The 21969-nt window shown below is 48.1% G+C and overlaps 1 protein-coding gene and 1 long non-coding RNA gene across 8 annotated transcripts in view; one reads left to right on the top strand and one right to left on the bottom strand.

Annotated features, from left to right (window-relative positions):
* Positions 1-21350, top strand: part of PIP5K1A (phosphatidylinositol-4-phosphate 5-kinase type 1 alpha) — a 57504-nt gene extending 36154 nt beyond the window's left edge. For 4 of the 7 annotated variants that reach the window (XM_030824565.1, XM_030824567.1, XM_030824569.1 and 1 more), the window contains 11 exons: positions 399-516; positions 702-854; positions 2346-2645; positions 4646-4851; positions 6329-6412; positions 7277-7325; positions 8092-8176; positions 10287-10433; positions 10604-10733; positions 15104-15149; positions 19677-21350. In XM_030824565.1, coding sequence (XP_030680425.1) covers positions 399-516; positions 702-854; positions 2346-2645; positions 4646-4851; positions 6329-6412; positions 7277-7325; positions 8092-8176; positions 10287-10433; positions 10604-10733; positions 15104-15149; positions 19677-19679 — 1321 coding nt within the window. In that variant the 3' untranslated portion in view covers positions 19680-21350. The remainder of the gene's footprint in view (positions 1-398; positions 517-701; positions 855-2345; positions 2646-4645; positions 4852-6328; positions 6413-7276; positions 7326-8091; positions 8177-10286; positions 10434-10603; positions 10734-15103; positions 15150-19676) is intronic. The other 3 variants (XM_003259221.4, XM_030824566.1, XM_003259223.4) reach the window with 1 other exon arrangement.
* On the bottom strand, positions 211-20686 carry LOC115837630. The gene is made up of 3 exons (XR_004032667.1): positions 20601-20686; positions 15630-15634; positions 211-246 (listed from the first exon to the last, which is right to left on the bottom strand). It is a non-coding gene; the product is annotated as an uncharacterized LOC115837630 (long non-coding RNA).
* Positions 21351-21969: the final 619 nt, after the last annotated feature.

The raw sequence follows: 21969 nt of genomic DNA, 5'->3' as shown, positions 1-21969 counted from the left end.
CCAGGCTGGAGTGCAGTGGCGCAATCTCGGCTCACTGCAAGCTCCGCCTCCCGGGTTCACGCCATTCTCCTGCCTCAGCCTCTCTGAGTAGCTGGGACTACAGGTGCCCGCCACCACGCCCGGCTAATTTTTTTGTATTTTTAGTAGAGACGGGGTTTCACCGTGGTCTCGATCTCCTGACCTCGTGATCCGCCCGCCTCGGCCTCCCAAAGTGCTGGGATTACAAGCGTGAGCCACCGCGCCCGGCTAAGTAACTCATCTTAAGGGCTGTGATAATCTTAGGAGGAATGTATTCTCCCACTCCCCGCACCATGAGGCAATTCTGAGTGTCTTCACAAGGTAGATTCTCTGGTTGATAGGGACTGGCAAGTTATGGCTCCCTCTGTTTAACCCCACAGTGAAGGGAGCAACCTGACCCCTGCTCATCACTACAATGACTTCCGTTTCAAGACCTATGCACCTGTTGCCTTCCGCTACTTCCGGGAGCTATTTGGTATCCGACCCGATGATTACTTGGTAAGCATCTGGATATCAGGACCCTGTGACTCCAGTATCAGAGGGATAGTCCCAAAGGAAGGCCCCTTTTCTCCACAGTCTTGCTCTGGTTTTTATTTAGAAAAGAATTGCATCTGTAGTTGATTTTTGTGTTGGGCAAGGCCCTGATGTGTCTAAATCTCTTAGTTCTTCTCTGTTTGCCCCAGTATTCCCTCTGCAGTGAGCCGCTGATTGAACTCTGTAGCTCTGGAGCTAGTGGTTCCCTGTTCTATGTGTCCAGCGACGATGAGTTCATTATTAAGACAGTCCAACATAAAGAGGCGGAATTTCTGCAGAAGCTGCTTCCAGGATACTACATGGTAAGGGAGAGAGAAGCACTGTCTACCTGTGCTGCCCACTTCTGGGCAAGGCTAGGGAGGCTGTCTTCAGCAGGGTAAAACAGTGTCAGCACTTCTATCTTAAGAGTGTAGTTCAGGCCGGGTTCAGTGGCTCACGCCTGTAATCCCAGCACTTCGGGAGGCCGAGGCAGGCGGATCACGAGGTCAGGAGATCAAGACCATCCTGGCCAACATGGTGAAACCTCGTCTCTACTAAAAATACAAAAAATTAGCCAGGCGTGGTGGCGGGCGCCTGTAGTCCCAGCTACTCGGGAGACTGAGACAGGAGAATGGGGTGAACCCGGCAGGCGGAGTTTGCGGTGAGCCAAGATCCTGCGACTGCACTCCAGCCTGGGTAACAGAGCAAGACTCCGTTTCAAAAAAAAAAAAAAAAAAAGTTGTTCAGTTTTGTGCTTTTCACCCCATTTCTTTTGCTTCTCTGTGGTGAAAGAGGTTTTGTTTATCTGTTCTAAGTGTTGTTGATCTCCCAGGCTCAAGTGATCCTCCCACCTCAGTCTCTCATGTAGTTGGGACTAAAGGCACGCACCACCACACCTGGCTAATTTTTATAAACTTATTTTATTTTATTTTATTTTTTCGTGACGGAGTCTCGCTCTGTCGTCCAAGCTAGAGTGCATTTGCGCAATCTCGGCTCACTGCAACGTCCGCCTCCCGGGTTCAAGCAATTCTCCTGCCTCAGCCTCCTTAGTAGCTGGGATTACAGGCATGCGCCACCACGCCAAGCTAATTTTTTATTTTTTAGTAGAGATGGGGTTTCACCATGTTGGTCAGGCTGGTCTTAAACTCCTGACCTCGTGATCCGCCTGCCTTAGCCTCCCAAAGTGCTGGGATTACAGGCGTGAGTCACCATGCCCGGCTTAATTTTTATAAATTTTTAGTAGAGATGAGGTTTTGCTATGTTGCCCAGGCTGGTCCCAAATTCCTGAGCTCAAGTGATCCTCCTGTTTGGCCTCCCAAAGTGCTGGGATTACAGGCATGAGCCACTGTACCTGGCTATTTTCGTCTTCTGTTCTTAGTTCAGCTTCTAGTTTGGGGAATGAGGTAGGTTATTTCCCTTGATAATACTCTCTGCAGCCTTACTCTGATTGCTGTTGGAGGTTCTGGAGAAGTTAGGTAACTCTCCTTACCTGCCTTACCATCCCCAAGAATATACTATACCCAGAGCAGAGAGTGTCGTCTTCTCTTAAATCTCTCTGAAGAAATAGATCCATCTTAAATTGGTATCCTGACTGATTTCTGTATTGGAGAGTCTGTGGCACAGCTTGATGGTGAACTTATCATTGAAATAGATGCATAGGGAAATTTAAAGCATATATGATGTAGGTTTATGGACAGATTGTGTCTGAATCTCATATAGGAGATAAAGGAGGATGGGTGGTAACTTTTACCCGTGAGTTTCACTGAAAATCAGTTAAGTTGTTCTCCTACTTCTGTTTACTTTTGTGTTCTCAGAACCTCAACCAGAACCCTCGGACTTTGCTGCCTAAATTCTATGGACTGTACTGTGTGCAGGCAGGTGGCAAGAACATTCGGATTGTGGTGATGAACAATCTTTTACCAAGATCGGTAAAAATGCATATCAAATATGACCTCAAAGGTTCAACCTACAAACGGCGGGCTTCCCAGAAAGAGCGAGAGAAACCTCTTCCCACATTTAAAGACCTAGACTTCTTACAAGATATCCCTGATGGTCTTTTTTTGGATGCTGACATGTACAACGCTCTCTGTAAGACCCTGCAACGTGACTGTTTGGTGAGTTTGTTACCTAGACACCAAAAATCTCAGTTACTAAAACAGCTTGATTGTTCTTAGGCATTAAGTTTGTGGGAGATGGAACTCTGTTCCTTAGCACTGTGTGTCCTGGGCTGTATTTAAAATAACTTTTAATTAGTTCATTGCCATTCCTTTACATTTTTACTTTCTCCCCGTTTATCCTCCCACAATGGGATTTATTTCCTTCTCTAGCTAGCCTGGGCCTCATAGTCAAATGTTCCGCTTATTTTCACACCAACATCATCCTTCCTCAGATTTTGGTCCTGGCTGCCAAATCCAAATTTATATTTTGGAAGCTGAGTGCTGCTAAAGAATATTACACAACCGTGTATACTGGCATCTCTACAGAATTATGATATCCAACCCCACTTGGGCTTTCAATATCGTTCTTCAGTCCATTTGCTCTTGCTCTCAATAGGGATTTCAGATGTTTGGCATTCTAATCAAACCATTTTCTGACTCTCATCTCCCTAGCTTTGTTTCTCAACAAGCTACCTTAACTTTTTATCCTATTTCATCCTCTCATGCTGCCCCTGTCACCAATAGATAAATGTATCTACATTTTACTTTATTTTTTATTTTTTGAGATGGAGTTTCACTCTTGTCGCCCAGGCTGGAGTGCAATGGCACGATCTTGGCTCACTGCACTTTCTACCTCCCAGGTTCAAGTGATTCTCCTGCCTCAGCCTCCCAAGTAGCTGGGATTACAGGCGCCCCTTACTACACCTGGGTAGTTTTTGTATTTTTAGTAGAGACAGGGTTTCACCATGTTGGCCCTGCTGGTTTCGAACTCCTGACCTCAAGTGATCTGCCTGCCTTGGCCTCCCAAAGTGCTAGGATTACAGATGTGAGCCACCGCACCTGGCCTAGATATCACTCTTGACCTCTGTACTCTTCTATCATGTGAACACTTCCCACTGTTGCACATATTAAACTGTATTGTGTTTATTTTACATTTGTATCTCTTTCTAAATGTATAATGTCCTTGAGGACAGAAACTCTCTCTTTAATATCTTTATATCTCTGTAAGGAGGCACAGTGCCTACATGGTGGGGATTCAGTAAATGTTTAACTGAATTGAAGCTAGTCATATAAGGTCCTACCACAAATCTGTTCTGTCACAAAGTGTACTTTACCAGAACCTCATTGTGGAATCTTCACAGCACAAATATGTATTCCGTGTTCTCTTGAGAAGGTAGTGTTCTCTTCATGGAGACATACATGGAAAGAACAAAGACGGTCTTGTGGGCTAGGCAGTGGGACTTGGAAAAATTATATTTACTCAAATGAGAGAAAGCTAAGGGTATGTAAATAAAGACTAACCAGGCTGGGCGTGGTGGCTCACGCCTGTAATCCCAGCGCTTTGGGAGGCCGAGGCAGTCAGATCACGAGGTCGGGCGTTCGAGACCAGCCTGGCCAACATGTTGAAACCCCAGCTCTACTAAAAATACAAAAATTAGCTGGGTGTGGTGGCATGTGCCTGTAATCCCAGTTACTCGGGAGGCTGAGGCAGGAAAATCGCTTGAACCAGGGAGTTGGAGGTTGCAGTGAGCTGAGATTGTGGCTTACAGGTTCACTGTAAGGCTAAATTAAATAATTACATCATGAAAGCTGTCAAGCCAGGCGTGGTGGCTCATACCAATAGTCCTAGCACTTTGGAAGGCTGAGATAGGCAGATCCCTTGAGCCCAGAAATTAGAGACCAGCTGGGCAGCGTGGTGAAACCCTGTCTCTACGAAAAATAAAAAATTAGCCAGGCATAGTGGTGTGTGCCTGTAGTCCCAGCTACTTGGGAGGCTGAGGTAGGTGGATCCTTTGAGCCTGGGAGGTTGCAGCTACAGTGAGCCGAGATCACACCATTGCACTCTATCCTGGGTGACAGATTGAGACCCTTTCTCAAAAAAACAAAAAAATTGTGAGATCCTGAAAAATATTTTTATTTCTCCCAAGGCTCAGATCATGTTTTTTTCCTTCCATTAGGTGCTGCAGAGCTTCAAGATAATGGATTATAGCCTCTTGATGTCAATCCATAATATAGATCATGCACAACGAGAGCCCTTAAGCAGCGAAACACAATACTCGGTTGATACTCGAAGACCGGCCCCCCAAAAGGCTCTGTATTCCACAGCCATGGAATCCATCCAGGGAGAAGCTCGACGGGGTGGCACCATGGAGACCGATGACCAGTGAGTGAGCTCAGGGCCACTAGGGAGGAGAACATAGGCCCACAGCACTTTTTTTTTTTTTAGTTTACTCTTGTTGCCCAGGCTGATGTGCAATGGGACGATCTCAGCCTACTACTACCTCCACCTCCTGGGTTCAAGCGATTCTCCTGCTTCAGCCTCCTGAGTAGCTGTGATTACAGGCGCCCGCCACCCCAACCCAGCTAATTTTTTGTATTTTTAGTAGAGACGGGGTTTCATCATGTTGGCCAAACTAGTCTACGAACTCCTGACCTCAGGTGATCCACCCGCCTTGGCCTCCCATAGTGCTGGGATTACAGGCGTGAGCCACCGTGCCCGGCCACAGCACTTTTTCTTTAGGAAGGGACCCAGCTTCTGGAAAGGAGTAACCTTGACTCAGCAGTTGGATCAGTAACATTAATGTTTACAGAAGTATAGAATGAGCTTGAACGAGCTTTCTTAATATAAAATGAAAAGAAGATTAATTTCGGGTTTATAGTATATGTGGGAAGGAGAGCTATTCAAGAGTTAAAGACTTAAAAAATTATAGTCTTAAATGCATGTCTGCAAATTATATTAGAACTTTATTATCATTTTTTAATCATCTCTTTGTGTTAGTAATATATTAGAACTTTATCAAAAATAATTAATGGGCTGGGCACAGTGGCCCATGCCAGTAATCCCAACACTTTGGAAGGCTGAGGCAGGTGGATCACTTGAGTCCAGGAGTTTGAGATCAGCCTGAGCATCATGATGAGACCTCATCACTACAAAAACTCAAAAATTACCTGAGTGAAGTGGTGAGCGCCTGTGGTCCCAGCTACTCAGGAGGCTGATGAGGCAGAATTGCTTGAGCCCAGGAGGTCAAGGCTGCAGTGAACCACTGTACATGCCACTACACTCCAGCCTGGGCAAACAGAATGAGACCCTGTGTCAAAAAAAAAAAAAAAAAAAAAAAATTATTATAGACTTCTTTGTGGAAGGCATCCTTCTTCATCATGGATCTATCTAGTAAGTGTAATTACTGAAATATCACAAATATCTTAGATTGTTTGATTTTTTTTTTTTTTAAGGTATCCTGTAATGTGACTCTCAAGAAGAGTGTCTTAGTGGGCATAAATTAAGATAGCAAAAGTACTGAAGAAGTTGAGTTAATTAGGAGAGCATTCCCAAAATTGCTGAGTAGTGGCAATTTTAGATTCTCTTTGGTGGAATCAGAGTGGAAGAGGTAGGCAAGGAGATTTGGAGAAAACTAGATTATAATACATACTGTAGAGAGTTCCTGGGGTTGGAGGAAGGATCTCATTTTCTCCTGTTTTTTTAATATATATTTTTTCTCTTTTTGTTTTCTTGATCACTTATTGTCTGATCTTCTGGTTTATGCAGGATGAGGCAGTTATGTGTAGGTTTCACTTCCCCATTCTGATCTGACTAAACTAGCCAACAGATTTTCTCACCCTTTCCTTTTTGCCTTTTCCAGTATGGGTGGCATCCCTGCCCGGAATAGTAAAGGGGAAAGGCTTCTGCTTTATATTGGCATCATTGACATTCTACAGTCTTACAGGTGAGGAGCATATGGATCCCAAATTAAGAGAGGGTGGATACAGATAACCACTCACGTTTCTCTTGTAGATGAATTTGTTGCCAAGTTCTTCCGGAAGCAAGAACAGTGAGTTGCAGTCTGGCTACTTACTTCATTTGTTTTCAGATGGTTTATTTCCTTGATTTTGCCTCTTTCCTCAGCCTTTATAACCCTTCCTCCACCATCTCCCCAGGCAAAATGTATACCTTCTGTGGAAAGCTGAGTCAGTCCTTGGAAGCACCAGGGTAGAATATGCCATCTGTCTGGCTCTTTGCAAAAACCTATGAGATGAGTCATGCTCCACATTGGGATACAGCTGGAAACGTTACCCTTTTCCATGGAGGAAAAACAGGAGGGTCACTGTGTTCTGTAAAATGTATTAGCCTGTGGAACTAAGAGGCAATGGAGTGATCATCAGGGAGGAGCTGGAATTGTTAGACTCCAGTTTTGTTCCTGTAAGGTTTTAAATACTAATGAGGACTGGATGGTACTTGATTTGTTGGTTCATTATTATCATCCAGTTTTAACTACCCTTTCCAGTCTTGCGCATCTGTTCCTTCAGCTCTCCTTTTATAATAAATATTCATGTTCCTGATTTGCCAGGGACATAAATTGCCCTTTTCCCATGGGGGGAATAATTGACTTACCTAGAAACAACATTAGTCTCTGTGATGAACCAGCACTGCCACGCCTGTTCTTGGGAAAACCAGTGTACCAGTAGATGTGTTTTCTCAGCTTCTGTCTTTTCAAAATTTTCTATTACCCCTTTAACCCCCTAAAAGATAAAGTTATTAAGGTCATTTATTTAAAAATGATGTGAGTAGGTGATATACATTTTTCTTGCAGGTTTGTTAAGAAGTTGGAGCACTCTTGGAAAGCCCTGGTACATGATGGAGTAAGTAGTAATACTAGAGGCTGTCTTACTGTACACTTCTGCCTCCATGACTTCTGATTGGCCTCAGTTTCTTGCAATTTTTTCTTTTTCTTTTTTTTTTTTTGAGACAGGGTCTCACTCTGTCACCCAGGCTGGAGTGCAGTGGCGTGATCTCGGCTCACTGCAACCTCCGTCTCCCAGTTTCAAGTGATTCTCCCTCCTCAGCTTCCCGAGTAGGTGGGACTACAGGCGCGTGCCACCACGCCCAGCTAATTTTTGTATTTTTAGTAGAGACGGGGTTTCACCATGTTGGCCAGGCTGGTCTCAAACTCCTGACCTCAAAGTGATCCGCCCACCTTGGCCTCCCAAAGTGCTGAGTTGAGGCAGAGTCTTGCTTTCACTCAGGCTGGAGTGCAGTGGCACAATCTCAGCTCACTTCAACCTCCATCTCCCAGGTTCAAGCGATTCTCATGCCTCAGCCTCCCATATAGCTGGGATTACAGGTGCCCACCACCATGCCTAGCTAATTTTTGTATTTTTAGTAGAGATGAGGTTTTGCCATGTTGAACAGGCTGGTGTCGAACTCCTGACCTCAGGTGATCCACCCGCCTCAGCTTCCCAAAGTGCTAGGATTATAGGCGTGAGCCACTATCCCCAGCCTCTTCCATTTATTTCATTTGTGGGTTTTACCCTTCTGCTAGGGGCTCAGTCTAGGGGAAGATGGCCCTTGGACTAGAGTTCCTCTTGCTGGGCCTCCTAACTCCATAGCATTTCTTCTGCTCTACAGGACACTGTCTCAGTGCATCGCCCAGGCTTCTACGCTGAACGGTTCCAGCGCTTCATGTGCAACACAGTATTTAAGAAGATTCCCTGTAAGTGGTTTCTACCAAGTGACTGCCTACTCCTGCCCAGTGACTCCCTTACCCCAAGAGAACAGAGGGCAGGACACCTCTGGTAGGAAGCTGCCAATGCCAGAGGCCTCTCCTTCCACCTACATCCCATGAGAGCCATTTCTTGTCCTTTGTGTTAGTCAGTCTGTCATAGTCGTTTCCAAGTTGCTGTTTCCCCCTTGGCTCTTCCTGCATATGTCAATGAGGTGAGGGCCATTTCTGGGGAATTGGGATTTGCAAAAAAATAAAAAATAAATAAATAATGTGTAGTTGTGGTTGTAGGATCCATGCCACAGAGATAGGCAGAGCCTATGTACAGAGATACGCAATGAGGTTACCGGTGTTCTGTTTTATCTTCTAGACTATCTCAGATGGTTACAGAAGCATTTACTGATTTCTGCTTAGCACATGTTTTTAGTCTCTTTTCTCAACTTTCTTGTTTAAGAAGTGCCAATATTTCTCTTTTTGCAAATCTTCCATGCTGCTGCCATAGCAAATTCTAGCTTCTCTTTCCCTTCTTCTCATATTAGGCATCATTAGTCCCATAGCGAGGGAGAGGGGACCTCTCTTAAGACTGCCAGACAGTCTTAAGGGATATGGAAAAACCAGGCTGGGTGCAGTATCTCACACCTATAATCCCAGCACTTTGGGAGACCAAGGCAGAAGGATCAGTTAAGCCTGGGAGTTTGGAACTAGCCTGGGCAACGTGATGAGACCTCGTATCTACAAAAAATTTTAAAAAGATAAGGAAAAAAATCTTTACAAAGTGATAAAAATTACAAGTATCAATTATCTAGTGCTGGGCACATACGTGCTAAGAAGATGTAGTGTGAAAGAGTTATCTTTCTTGGCCCGGCACAGTGGCCCACGCCTGTAATCCCAGCACTTTGGGAGGCCAAAGCTGGTGAATCACCTGAGGTCAGGAGTTCGAGACCAGTCTGACCAACGTGTTGAAACCCTGTCTCTACTAAAAATACGAAAATTTGCCGGGTGGTGGTGAGCACCTGTAATCTTAGCTACTCAGGAGGCTGAGGCAGGAGGATCACTTGAACACGGGAGGCAGAGGTTGCAGTGAGCTGAGATAGTGCCATTGCACTCCAGCCTGGGTGACAAGAGAGACACTTCATCTCAAAAAAAGTTATCTTTCTCAGGTTTTACTATGGAATAGTATTAAAGAAAAAGGGGGGCCAAGTGCAGTGGCTCACACCTGTAATCCCAGCATTTTGGGAGGCTGAGGAGGGCAGATCACGAGGTCAGGATATCGAGACCATCCTGGCTAACACGGTGAAACCCCATCTCTACTAAAAATACAAAAAAAAATTAGCCGGGCGTGGTGGTGGGCGCCTGTAGTCCCAGCTACTTGAGAGGCTGAGGCAGGAGAGTGGCATGAACCCAGGACACGGAGCTTGCAGTGAGCCAAGATCACACCACTGCACTCCAGCCTGGGTGACAGAACAAGACTCTCGTCTCAAAAAAAAGAAAAAGAAAAAGAAAAAGGGGGCGGGGGCAGTGGCTCGTACCTATAATCCCAGCACTTTGGGAGGCCGAGGTGGGCGGACCACCTGAGGTCAGGAGTTCGAGACCAGCCTGACCAACATGGTGAAACCCCGTGTCTACTAAAACAAAATTAGCTGGGTGTAGTGGCTCATGCCTGTAATCCTAGCTACCCAGGAGGCTGAGGCATGAGAGTCACTTGAACCCTGGAGGTGGAGGTTGCAGTGAGCCAAGATCACGCCATTGCACTTCAGCCTGGGCAACAAGAGCGAAACTCCATCTCAAAAAAAAAGGAATTATGCAATAGGGTGCATTTCATCTGATGGAAGTAAAGCAGTCATCAAGGCTCCATGTTGGAGGGGTAGGTGTGGATATGTTTCCTTTCTTCTAGGTTTTCATGCCTCTTGGAAAGTGAAGTGAGCTAACACCTTGTTCTCTGAATAGTAATTCATAGAGCCTATCTTTGTTGACATTAGCCTTTTCACTTTTCAGACCAACTTTGGGTGTGTGTTGGGGATACTAGCAATTATTTGTATCTATGTCTTGGTAATCGTTGCTAAGGTGGTTGCTAAGTAGGCTCTCTGTTTCCCTTTTGAAGTGAAGCCTTCTCCTTCCAAAAAGTTTCGGTCTGGCTCATCTTTCTCTCGGCGAGCAGGCTCCAGTGGCAACTCCTGCATTACTTACCAGCCGTCGGTCTCTGGGGAACACAAGGCACAAGTGACAACAAAGGCGGAAGTGGAGCCAGGTCAGCGCTAGGGCTGGGGTCCCCATGTGATTGGGTACTCCCTCCCTTCCTTCTGAGCCTTTACCTTGTCCGGCCAGGACCTCTGCCCCCATTTCTATCCAGGAGAAGCCAAGCTGCTACATATTTTTCCTTGTATTTACCGTACCCCATCTTCTCTATCTTTTTTCCAGGCATTCACCTTGGTCGTCCTGATGTTTTACCTCAGACTCCACCTTTGGAGGAAATCAGTGAGGGCTCGCCCATTCCTGACCCCAGTTTTTCACCTCTAGTTGGAGAGACTTTGCAAATGCTAACTACAAGGTTGGTTTATTGGCCCCTTTCTCCATATAATCTTCTCTCTCTTTTCAAGTCCTTGGAAACCTCTATAATTTGATTGCATCATAATAAATTATCCCAAAGATTAGTGGCTTAAAATAACAAATATATATCATACTTTCTGTGGGTCAGGAATCCAGGCCCAGCTTAGCTGGATCCTCTGGCTCAAGATTTCTCATGAGGTGGCATTTAAGCTGTTGGCCAGGGCTGGGTTCTCATCTGAAGGCTCAAGTAGGAGGATCTGCTTTTAAGCTTATTTATGTGGTTACTGGTAGGATTCTGTTCCTTGTGGGTTGCTGAACTGAGGGCCTTAGTTCCTTGCTGGCTGTTGTCTGGGGGCTTCCCTCAGTTCTTTGCTACATGGACTTCTCCATAGGACAGCTCAGAACATGGCACCTGGGTTATCTGAGAGTGAACAAGGGAGCATGTGCCTATGCAGAAACCATAGCCTCTTATAACTTAATCTCAGAATTGACATTCTACTATTTGTGCTACATTCTGTTCACTAAATGCAGCCCACACTCAAGAGGAAGGAATTACCCATGGGTGTGAATACCAGGAGGCGCAGGGATCATTGTGAGCCATCTTAGAAACTGCCTGTCATAGTCTGCCCTCTGGTCTCCAGTAATTTACATACCTCCATGTCCAAAATACACTGACCCCCTCCCAGGGTCTCATCCCATTGTAGCATTAGCTCAGAGTCCAGAGTTTTATTACCTAAATTAGGTCCGGGTTTGGATGAGCCCCCCAGGTATAGTTCCTTAAGCACAGCTCCTCAAGTACAGTTCTTCTTAATCTGTGAACTTGTGGAACCGAAGAGACAAGTTATCCTTTCCTCGTGCTAGATACAATGGTGAGATAGGCATTAGATAACCAATATACACATTTCTGTACATAAAAGGGGAGAATGGGAGACACAAAAAGGAGTCATTGATTTTATTTGCTGTTCCAAACTCCAGGAAATGTTGGAGTTTATTTTATCAGGCCTCAAAGCAGAAGAATTCTCTGTGGTTCTTGGCTCTACCTCTAGACTCTTGGTTTTGTCTTCTGAGTCTTCCTTTTTCATCAAAGCTAGAGTGTGTTTTTACCTGAGTTCTTTTCTCAGCCTGCTTCTTTCCAGTAGAATTTTGGGGGAACTAGTGGTCTCTTTATTTTGTACTGTTTCTGTCCTTTTTGATCCAAGATGGCAGTGTTTCTACTGATACAGAAGATTTTGTGGGCCCCCTGTGATTCTCCTTGGGATTTACTCCATTAGACAAAAGCCACACTCATAAATATCTTCTTTATGAGACCTAAGCTTCTTACAGACCCTGTTTTTCGGTTGAAAGGATCTGTGAAACATAATCTTTTGAACAGCCTTTTGTATGACTGAATAGCACAATCAGCCCTCCGTATCCACAGGTTCCACATCCCAGATTCAACCAACTGTGGACTGAAAATACTTGAGAGCCTGGTGTGGTGGCTCATGCCTGTAATCCCACCACTTTGAGAGGCTGAGGTGGGAAGATTGCTTGAGGCAGTTTGAGACCAGCCTGGTCAATATAATGAGACCCCATCCCTTTAAAAAAAAAAAAAAAAAAAAAGAAAAGAAAAGAAAAAATACTGAAAAAAAAAAAAAGTCCTGAAAATGTTATGCTGTTGCTGACATGTACTGTACAGTTAGGCCTGTACTTAACATGTACAGACTTTTCTTGTCATTATTCCCTGAACAATACAGTATAACAACTATTTACATAGCATTTACGTTGTATTAGTTATTATAAATAAGGAATGATTTAAAGTATATGGAGGGCCAGGCGTGATGGCTCACGCCTGTAATCCCAACATTTGTGGGAGGTAGAGGTGGCCAGATTACTTGAGCCTAGGAGTTTAAGATCAGTCTGAGCAACATGGCGAAACCCCATCTCTACCAAAAATACAAAAAAATTAGCCAGGCGTGGTGGTATGTGCCTGTAGTCCCAGTTACTCAGGAGGGTGAGGCAGGAGGATTGCTTGAACTCTGGAGGCGGAGGTTGCAGTGAGCCAAAATCGTGCCACTGGACTCCAGCCTGGGTGACAGAGTGAGACCCTGTCTCAAAAAATAAATAAATAAATAAATAAAGTATATGGAGGATGTGCGTAAGTTATATGCAAATACCGTACCATTGTATATGAGGGACTTGTGCATTGTGGATTTTGATATTCAAGGAGGGGTCCTGGAACCAGTCCCCCACAGATACTGAGGGATGACTATACTGTGAACCAATACCTTTTGTTTTTCTGAGGTCCTAATAAAATGTTTCACAGTCATATGTTTGCCTTCATCTTTAGACCACATTTTCTTGGTAGTGCCCTGGAGCTTATCCTTGCTCAAAAGCCTTTTTTTTTTTTTTTTTTTGGTAGAGATGATGTCTCATTGTGTTAACCAGGCTGGTCTTAAACAATCCTCCTCCCTCTGCCTCCTAAAGTGAACCACGGTATGTGGCCTGCCATTTCTTAATTTTAGCATCATTTGCTCTCTGGAGAGGCTTAGAATTTTCAAAACTTATCAAGTTCTGGCAGTTTTGTTTAATAGTCCTTCCCATAACTTCTTTCTCTTCTCTTATATTTTATTATAAGCATCAAGAGAAAACCAGGTGGCACCTTCAGGACTTCGCTTGGAAATCTCCTTAGCTAGATTGTCCAATTCATTAGGCACATATTCTACTTTTCACATAATCACAAATCACATTGTTGCTAAACTTTGTGCTGTTACCTTACTAGGATCTCCTTTCCTTCAATTTCCAATAAAATTTTTCTCATTTAAGCCCTCACTGGTAACCCCCTTTAAGTCCAAAATTCTATAAACAGCATATCCAGGACACTACCTTTTCACTAATGCTCCTCCAAACCACCCCCAATGTTTTGTTTTGTTTTGTTTTTGTTTTTTGAGGTGGAGTCTCACTCTGTTGCCCAGGGTGGAGTGCAGTGGCACGATGTTGGTTCACTGCAGTCTCCGCCAATAGGGTCTCCCTCTGTCACCCAGGCTAGAATGTAGTGGCACTATCTTGGTTCATTGCAACTTCCGCCTCCCAGGTTTAAGCGATTCTCCTACCTCAGCCTCCCGAGGAGCTGGGATTACAAGTGTGCACCATCACGCCTGGGTAATTTTTGTATTTTTGGTAGAGGCGGGGTTTTGCCATGTTGCTCAGGCTGGTCTTGAACTCCTGGCCTCAGATGATCTGCCTGCCTCAGGCTCCCAAAGTGCTGGGATTACAGGCATGAGCCACTGCACCGGGCCACCACCCCCAAATTTTAGATTTTTGTTACAGCAGCACCTCAATTCCAGGTACAAAAATCTATATTATCTATTATTGTGTAACAAATTGCCCCCAAACTTAGCTGTTGAAAACAAACATTTGTTATCTCAGTCCAGGTGTGGTGGCTCACACCTGTAATCCTGGCACTTTGGGAGGCCGAGGAGGGTGGATCATCTGAGGCCAGGAGTTCGAGACCAGCCTGGCCAACATGGTGAAACCCCGTCTGTCCTAAAAATAGAAAAATTAGCCAGGTGTGATGATTTGTGCCTATAATCCCAGGTACTCAGGAGGCTGAGGCGAGAGAATTGCTTGAACCCGGGAGGCAGAGGTTGCAGTGAGCCAAGATAGTGCCACTGCACTTCAGCCTGGGCGACAGAGCGAGATCTGTCTCAAAAAGAAAATAAAGATTTGTTATCCCAGTTTCTGTACCTTAACTGGATGCCTTTGGCTCGGGTTCTCTCTGGAGATTACAGTCAAGCTATTAGTCCAAAAGCTTATCGGAGGGAAGATCAGCTTCTCAGCTCACTTATATGGTTGTTGGCAGTATTCGGTTCCTTGTCACATCGCCCTATCCATAGCCAGCTCATAGCATAGGAGCTGGCTTTCCTCAGAGCAGGCAAGCAGGGGCTAGAGCATGAGTCCAAGAAGAAGCTGCAGTATTTTTATAATCTAATCTCAGAATTGACATTCCATCTCCTGTGCCGCATTCTGTTCATGAGAAGAGAATCACTAAGTGCAGCCCACACTTGAGAGGAGAGAAATTTACACAATGGTATGGATCTGAGGAGGCAGGGATTATTGGGGGCAATCTTAGAGGGTACCTACCACACCTGGAGATTGAAACAGAAGAGGTCAGGGTACTGGGAAATACTTTATAGTATTCAAGAAGCTAAATATGGTTAATTAAAACAGTATGCTTCTAGTAAAAATCTAGTAGCTTCTTAGCCTCTTCTTTCCAAATTCTAAATTAATTCTGAAGTGAAAATTAGAGAAGCAGTATGAGATTTAAAAGGAGAGTCCTTTGTTGTTGTCATCTAATTCTTTTTCTCTCCGCTTCCATTTTTTTTCTCCTGTTAGTACAACCTTGGAAAAGCTTGAAGTTGCAGAGTCAGAGTTCACCCAAGTGAGTGTCTGGGATGTGTGGGAGGTGAATGCTTTGCAAGGTATAAAGAGGATCACTGATGGCCTGGAGCAGGAAGTTAATTGGCAAGATTAGAGGATCTGGGTACCTCCTAAATCTTGTTTTTTATTTTTTTATTATTTATTTATTTATTTATTTTTGAGATGGAGTCTCACTCTGTTGCCCAGGCTGGAGTGCAGTGGTGCAATCTCGGCTCACCTGCAACCTCTGCCTCCTGGGTTCAAGCAATTCTCCTGCCTCAGCCTCCGGAGCAGCTGGGACTACAGGTGCGTGCCACCATGCCTGGCTAATTTTTGTATTTTTTAGTAGGCCCAGGGTTTCATCATATTGGACAGGCTGGTCTCGAACTCCTGATGTCGCGATCTGCCCACCTTGGCCTCTCAAAGTGCTGAGATTACAGGCGTGAGCCATTGCACCCAGCCATTGTGTTTGTTTTTTTGAGACGGAGTCTCACTCTGTCACCCAGACTGGAGTGCAGTGGTGCGATCTTGGCTCGCTGCAAGCTACGCCTCCCAGGTTCACGCCATTCTCCTGCCTCAGCCCCTTGAGTAGCTGGGACTACAGGCGCCCACCACCACGCCTAGCTAATTTTTTGTATTTTTAGTAGAGCAGGGTTTCACCATGTTAGCCAGGATGGCCTCGATCTCCTGCCCTCATGATCCACCTGCCTAGGCCTCCCAAAGTGCTGGGATTACAGGTGTGAGCCACCTTTTTTTTTTTTTTTTTTTTTTTTTTTTGAGACGGAGTCTTGCTGTGTCACCCAGGCAGGAGTACAGTGGCCCAGTCTCGATTCACTGCAACCTCCGCCTCCCGGGTTCACGCCATTCCCCTGCCTCAGCCTCCCGAGTAGCTGAGACTACAGGTGCCCACCACCATGCCTGGCTAATTTTTTTTTTTTTTGTATTTTTAGTAGAGACGGGGTTTCACCGTGTTAGCCAGGATGGTCTTGATCTCCTGACCTCATGATCCGCCCGCCTCAGCCTCCCAAAGTGCTGGGATTACAGGTGTGAGCCACCGCACCCGGCCCGCCATCTTGTTTTTTAAAAAATATTTTTGGTACCTGATACTTGGAGGCTGAGGCTGAAATAGAAACTTCTTAACGCTTGAATTCCATTCCTGCTTAATCTCACACGCCACATCCTTTTTTTTTTTTTTTATTAATTTTTTTTTTTTGCACACAAAAACAATAAACATTTTCTAAAAATACATACAAACAAAAAGATGCGTATCAAACATATTAGGAAGGTTGCACATGGGAAGTCGGGGAATAGAAATGGGGGGTGGGAATTAAAATAAATGAGAGAGGGACTTTATATGGATCAGTGATAATAACTCAATCCTTTATTTGACAAAGAAGGAGGAGAAGGAACAGGAAGAAAAAGAAAGTGGGATAAAAGATCAGAAAGGGAGGAAAATAGAAAAAATTAGAGTATGACTCCAGGGTAGACCTGTTTTGTTGTCACTGAGTTGGTTGGTTGGTTTGTCTGTTGTATTTTTCATATGTTTCGCCATGTTGGCCAGACTGGTCTCGAACTCCTAGCCTGAAGTGATCTACCCGCCTCGGCCACCCAGAGTGCCGGGACCACAGGCGTGAGCCACCACATCCAGCCCCCACATTGCTTCTGGCCTCCGTGGTAGACCTCCCAGACGGGGCGGTCGGGCAGAGGCGCTCCCCACATCCCAGACGGGGCGGCCGGGCAGAGGTGCTCCTCACTTCCCAGACGGGGCGGCCAGGCAGAGACGCTCCTCACTTCTTCCCAGATGGGGCGGCCGGGCAGAGGCGCTCCTAACTTCTTCCCAGACGGGGCGGCCGGGCAGAGGCGCTCCTCACTTCCCAGACGATGGGTGGCCGGGCAGAGGCGCTCCTCACTTCCCAGACGATGGGTGGCCGGGCAGAGGCGCTCCTCACTTCCCAGACGATGGGTGGCCGGGCAGAGGCGCTCCTCACTTCCCAGACGATGGGTGGCCGGGCAGAGGCGCTCCTCACTTCCCAGACGGGGCGGCCGGGCAGAGGCGCTCCTCACTTCCCAGACGGGGCGGCCGGGCAGAGGCGCTCCTCACTTCTTCCCAGACGGGGCGGCCGGGCAGAGGCGCTCCTCACTTCTTCCCAGACGGGCGGCCGGCAGAGACGCTCCTCACTTCTTCCCAGACGGGGCGGCCGGGCAGAGGCGCTCCTCACTTCCCAGACGATGGGTGGCCGGGCAGAGGCGCTCCTCACTTCCCAGACGATGGGTGGCCGGGCAGAGGCGCTCCTCACTTCCCAGACGGGGCGGCCGGGCAGAGGCGCTCCTCACTTCCCAGACGGGGCGGCCGGGCAGAGGCGCTCCTCACTTCTTCCCAGACGGGGCGGCCGGGCAGAGGCGCTCCTCACTTCTTCCCAGACGGGGCGGCTGGGCAGAGACGCTCCTCACTTCTTCCCAGACGGGGCGGCCGGGCAGAGGCGCTCCTCACTTCCCAGACGGGGCGGCCGGGTAGACGTGTTGCTCATTTCTTCCCAGACGGGGCGACCGGGCAGAGACGCTCCTCACTTCTTCCCAGATGGGGCGGCCGGGCAGAGGCGCTCCTAACTTCTTCCCAGACGGGGCGGCCGGGCAGAGGCGCCCCTCACTTCCCAGACGATGGGTGGCCGGGCAGAGGCGCCCCTCACTTCCCAGACGATGGGCGGCCGGGCAGAGGCGCTCCTCACTTCCCAGACGATGGGTGGCCGGGCAGAGGCGCTCCTCACTTCCCAGACGGGTCGGCCGGGCAGAGGCGCTCCTCACTTCCCAGACGGGGCGGCCGGGCAGAGGCGCTCCTCACTTCTTCCCAGACGGGGCGGCCGGGCAGAGGCGGTCCTCACTTCCCAGACGATGGGTGGCCGGGCAGAGGCGCTCCTCCCTTCCCAGACGATGGGTGGCCGGGCAGAGGCGCTCCTCACTTCCCAGACGGGGCGGCCGGGCAGAGGCGCTCCTCACTTCTTCCCAGATGGGGCGGCCGGGCAGAGGCGCTCCTCACTTCTTCCCAGATGGGGCGGCCGGGCAGAGGCGCTCCTAACTTCTTCCCAGACGGGGCGGCCGGGCAGAGGCGCTCCTCACCTCCCAGATGATGGGTGGCCGGGCAGAGGCGCTCCTCACCTCCCAGACGATGGGTGGCCGGGTAGAGGCGCTCCTCACTTCCCAGACGATGGGTGGCCGGGCAGAGGCGCTCCTCACTTCCCAGACGATGGGTGGCCGGGCAGAGGCGCTCCTCACTTCCCAGACGATGGGTGGCCGGGCAGAGGCGCTCCTCACTTCTTCCCAGACGGGGCGGCCGGGCAGAGGCGCTCCTCACTTCCCAGACGGGGCGGCCGGGCAGAGGCGCTCCTCACTTCTTCCCAGACGGGGCGGCCGGGCAGAGGCGCTCCTCACTTCTTCCCAGACGGGGCGGCCGGGCAGAGGCGGTCCTCACTTCCCAGACGATGGGTGGCCGGGCAGAGGCGCTCCTCCCTTCCCAGACGATGGGTGGCCGGGCAGAGGCGCTCCTCACTTCCCAGACGGGGCGGCCGGGCAGAGGCGCTCCTCACTTCCCAGACGGGGCGGCCGGGCAGAGGCGCTCCTCACTTCTTCCCAGACGGGGCGGCCGGGCAGAGGCGGTCCTCACTTCCCAGACGATGGGTGGCCGGGCAGAGGCGCTCCTCCCTTCCCAGACGATGGGTGGCCGGGCAGAGGCGCTCCTCACTTCCCAGACGGGGCGGCCGGGCAGAGGCGCTCCTCACTTCTTCCTGGACGGGGCGGCCGGGCAGAGGCGCTCCTCACTTCTTCCCAGATGGGGCGGCCGGGCAGAGGCGCTCCTAACTTCTTCCCAGACGGGGCGGCCGGGCAGAGGCGCTCCTCACCTCCCAGATGATGGGTGGCCGGGCAGAGGTGCTCCTCACCTCCCAGACGATGGGTGACCGAGCAGAGGCGCTCCTCACCTCCCAGACGATGGGTGGCCGGGCAGAGGCGCTCCTCACCTCCCAAACGATGGGTGGCCAGGCAGAGGCACTCCTCACTTCCCAGATGGGGAGGCCGGGCAGAGGGGCGGCCGAGCAGAGACGCTCCCCACCTCCCAGACGGGGTGGCAGCCGTGCAGGGGCTGCATTCCCAGCACCTTGGTAGGCCAAGGCAGGCGGCTGGGAGGCGGAGGCTGCCGCGAGCCAAGACCACGCCACTGCACTCCAGCCCGGGCAACACCGAGCACCGAGTGAGCGAGACTCTGTCTGCAGTCCCAGCACCTCGGGAGGCCGAGGCGGGCAGAGCACTCGGGAGGCCGAGGGGGTCAGGAGCTGGAGACCAGCGTGGCCAACATGGCGAAACCGCGCCTGCAGCCAAAGGAGAAAAAGCAGGCAGCGGTGGTGGCGCGCGCCGGCAGTCCCAGGCAGTCCGTGGTGCGAGGCAGCAGCGAGCCGAGTAGATTGCAGCCTGGGCCACAGAGGGAAAAGAAAGAAAGAGAGAGAGAGAGAGAGAGACCATACTCCATCCACATCCTTAACTTTACACTCTCCCTTTTCAGTAAGCACAAAGCCTCAGAAGACCTGGAACAAGATTCTGCCATCTCTGTGATCCCAAGATGTCAGCCCTTGCCCCAGCAATGCTGAATTTTCTTCTACTTGGTCATCAAAAAAAGAGTGTAATAGAAGCGAGGGGAGCTGCTCCTCCATCTTCTTCCTGAAGAAGAACCTCCTCTCCTTCCCCTTCCTCATGAATGTGCATTAGTGCCTCAGAAAGTTGAGGACCGCAGCATCCCCTCCACTCCAGAGTTGGGTGGTACGGATTTTCAACTGGCTAACCCTTGGCCTCCACAATTGAATTTTTTTCAGACCCCCATTCTTCATGCTGGAAATGGGATTGCTGGACTTGGCAGCTTTCTTTCCCCTCGTCTTTGACCAGGAACTGGACTCTTAATTTCCTCAGGACAGACTAGCTGGCACATTGTCCCCACCTTAGTTCTTTCTGTCTGATCCCTGGAAGAATACTCCTGTAATCTCTGTAAAGGTTTTTGGGGGATAAGGGTGTTTAACCACCCCCCAGCTTTCTTCTTTTTTTTTTTTTTTTTCCTGAGAAAAGGAAAAAGCGCACAGCACACTATTTCAAGTCATTTTCAGATCAGAACTCCAGAAGTGTTGACAACATGCCTATTCGTAGGGTTCCCTCAGAAGAGCCATGGTGTTTGTGAGGAGAAGAGTAGTGATTGCTCCACCAGAAGCAGCTCCTCTTTAAACTCCTCCTCTCTTGATGAATTTCTTAAGGCTGAAAGAATGAAGAGAGTGGGACATGGGGTAATCTTTATCCCTTTTGTTAAAACAGGAGGCAGCCATGGGCTGGGAGATCATAGTCCTTCCTAGGCAGAATCCTGTTCACTGCCAGGCTATAATAATTATTACTATTTTGCAATTTGAAATATATTCTGGTTGTTTTTCTAAATGTGACGACTTACCAAATGAATTTTAGATCATTCTCCAAAGGAGATTTTTTTGCTCTTCTCATCTTTTCCAACAGTGTTCTCCTGTTTGTGGAGCTAAGGTAGAGGGGACACCTCTGTCTGTTTAACAGGCAGTCCATATCTATGAGGCCAGCAAATATTTTCTTAAACTCATGGGGAGACAGCAGATTCTTGCCTTGGTGAGGTCATTGCTGTGCCATATGTCCTACGCCCCTGTCTTCATGCGGGGAAGTTGGAAATGGGGGCTACATATGCCCTCTCCTCCCCGTCTACAAGAGTTGTGGTTTTCCATCTGATTCTTCCACTCTTGTCAGGAGAAGAAGGGGGCCTGGTATCTCAGGCAGATTGTTGAATTCCTGTTCTATCCCTTCTCTATCCCACCCTGCCTTGATAATATGTTAGCTCGTACCCCAAATAACTGTCTATATTAGACACCCCCAGCCAGTTTCTGGCTGCCTGTCTTTGCTGCCATGTTTTTTACAAGAAGGAAAGAATTCTTGCTATTTTTTTTCATAATTTACTATTTATGATGTATTTAAGTGTTTTATTAAGGACAGAGTTCTGTTAGGGGTGGGAGGGAATATTTGAGGGAGGGCTGGGTCTTAGGGAAAGGAATGGGGAATCAACATTTTTATTAAGTGTTACTATTTGCCTCTACTTTGTATTGTTCAGAAATGGCAAATACAATATAAAAGTGATATATGGTTTTAATGTAATAAACTTTAATCAGTTACTTAGACGTCTTATTTTTTCTGATTCTTTTTCATATACCATCTGCTCACCCTCCTACTCCACCACCCAGGCTCAGTTTTGTTCATGTTGCCCGAAGCAAAGGCTGCATACTTTCCAGCTTGCAACACTCCAGCTTCACTCTTAAGGCTTTATGTCCTTATATTTTCTTCCTCAGCAACCCCATTATCTTCACAAGGAAAAGCAATGAATGAATATGAGGGGAATTACTGTAGGTCTCTTGCCTAGGTTGCAACCCAATTTAACAAGGATTTGAGGTTCAAGACTCACTTTATTCAGGTTTAAGAGGAAAGCAGAGGGACAGTGGGAAAAGTAAGTTTGAGGTTAGCTGGCCCTAGTGATTCCCTCCCTTTCATTCCCTTGACCTGGCCCTAGGGTGTCACTCTTAGGAGATCAATAGAGATCGCTTTCTTTAGCTGTTTTCTTCTGTGAGGTTGAGCTAAGGCTCCTTTACTTTGATAGGAAACTAGACAAAAAAGTAGGAGCGAGCCAGGCGCGGTGGCTCACACCTGTAATCCCAGCACTTTGGGAGGTGGAGGCAGGTGGATCACCTGAGGTGAGGAGTTCGAGACCAGCCCGGCCAACATGGCAAAACCCTGTTTATTGAAAATGA

Source organism: Nomascus leucogenys, chromosome 12 (genome assembly GCF_006542625.1).
Source record: "Nomascus leucogenys isolate Asia chromosome 12, Asia_NLE_v1, whole genome shotgun sequence".
In the NCBI taxonomy this organism is placed as follows: domain Eukaryota; kingdom Metazoa; phylum Chordata; class Mammalia; order Primates; family Hylobatidae; genus Nomascus; species Nomascus leucogenys.
This window is presented reverse-complemented; position numbering and strand designations above follow the sequence as displayed.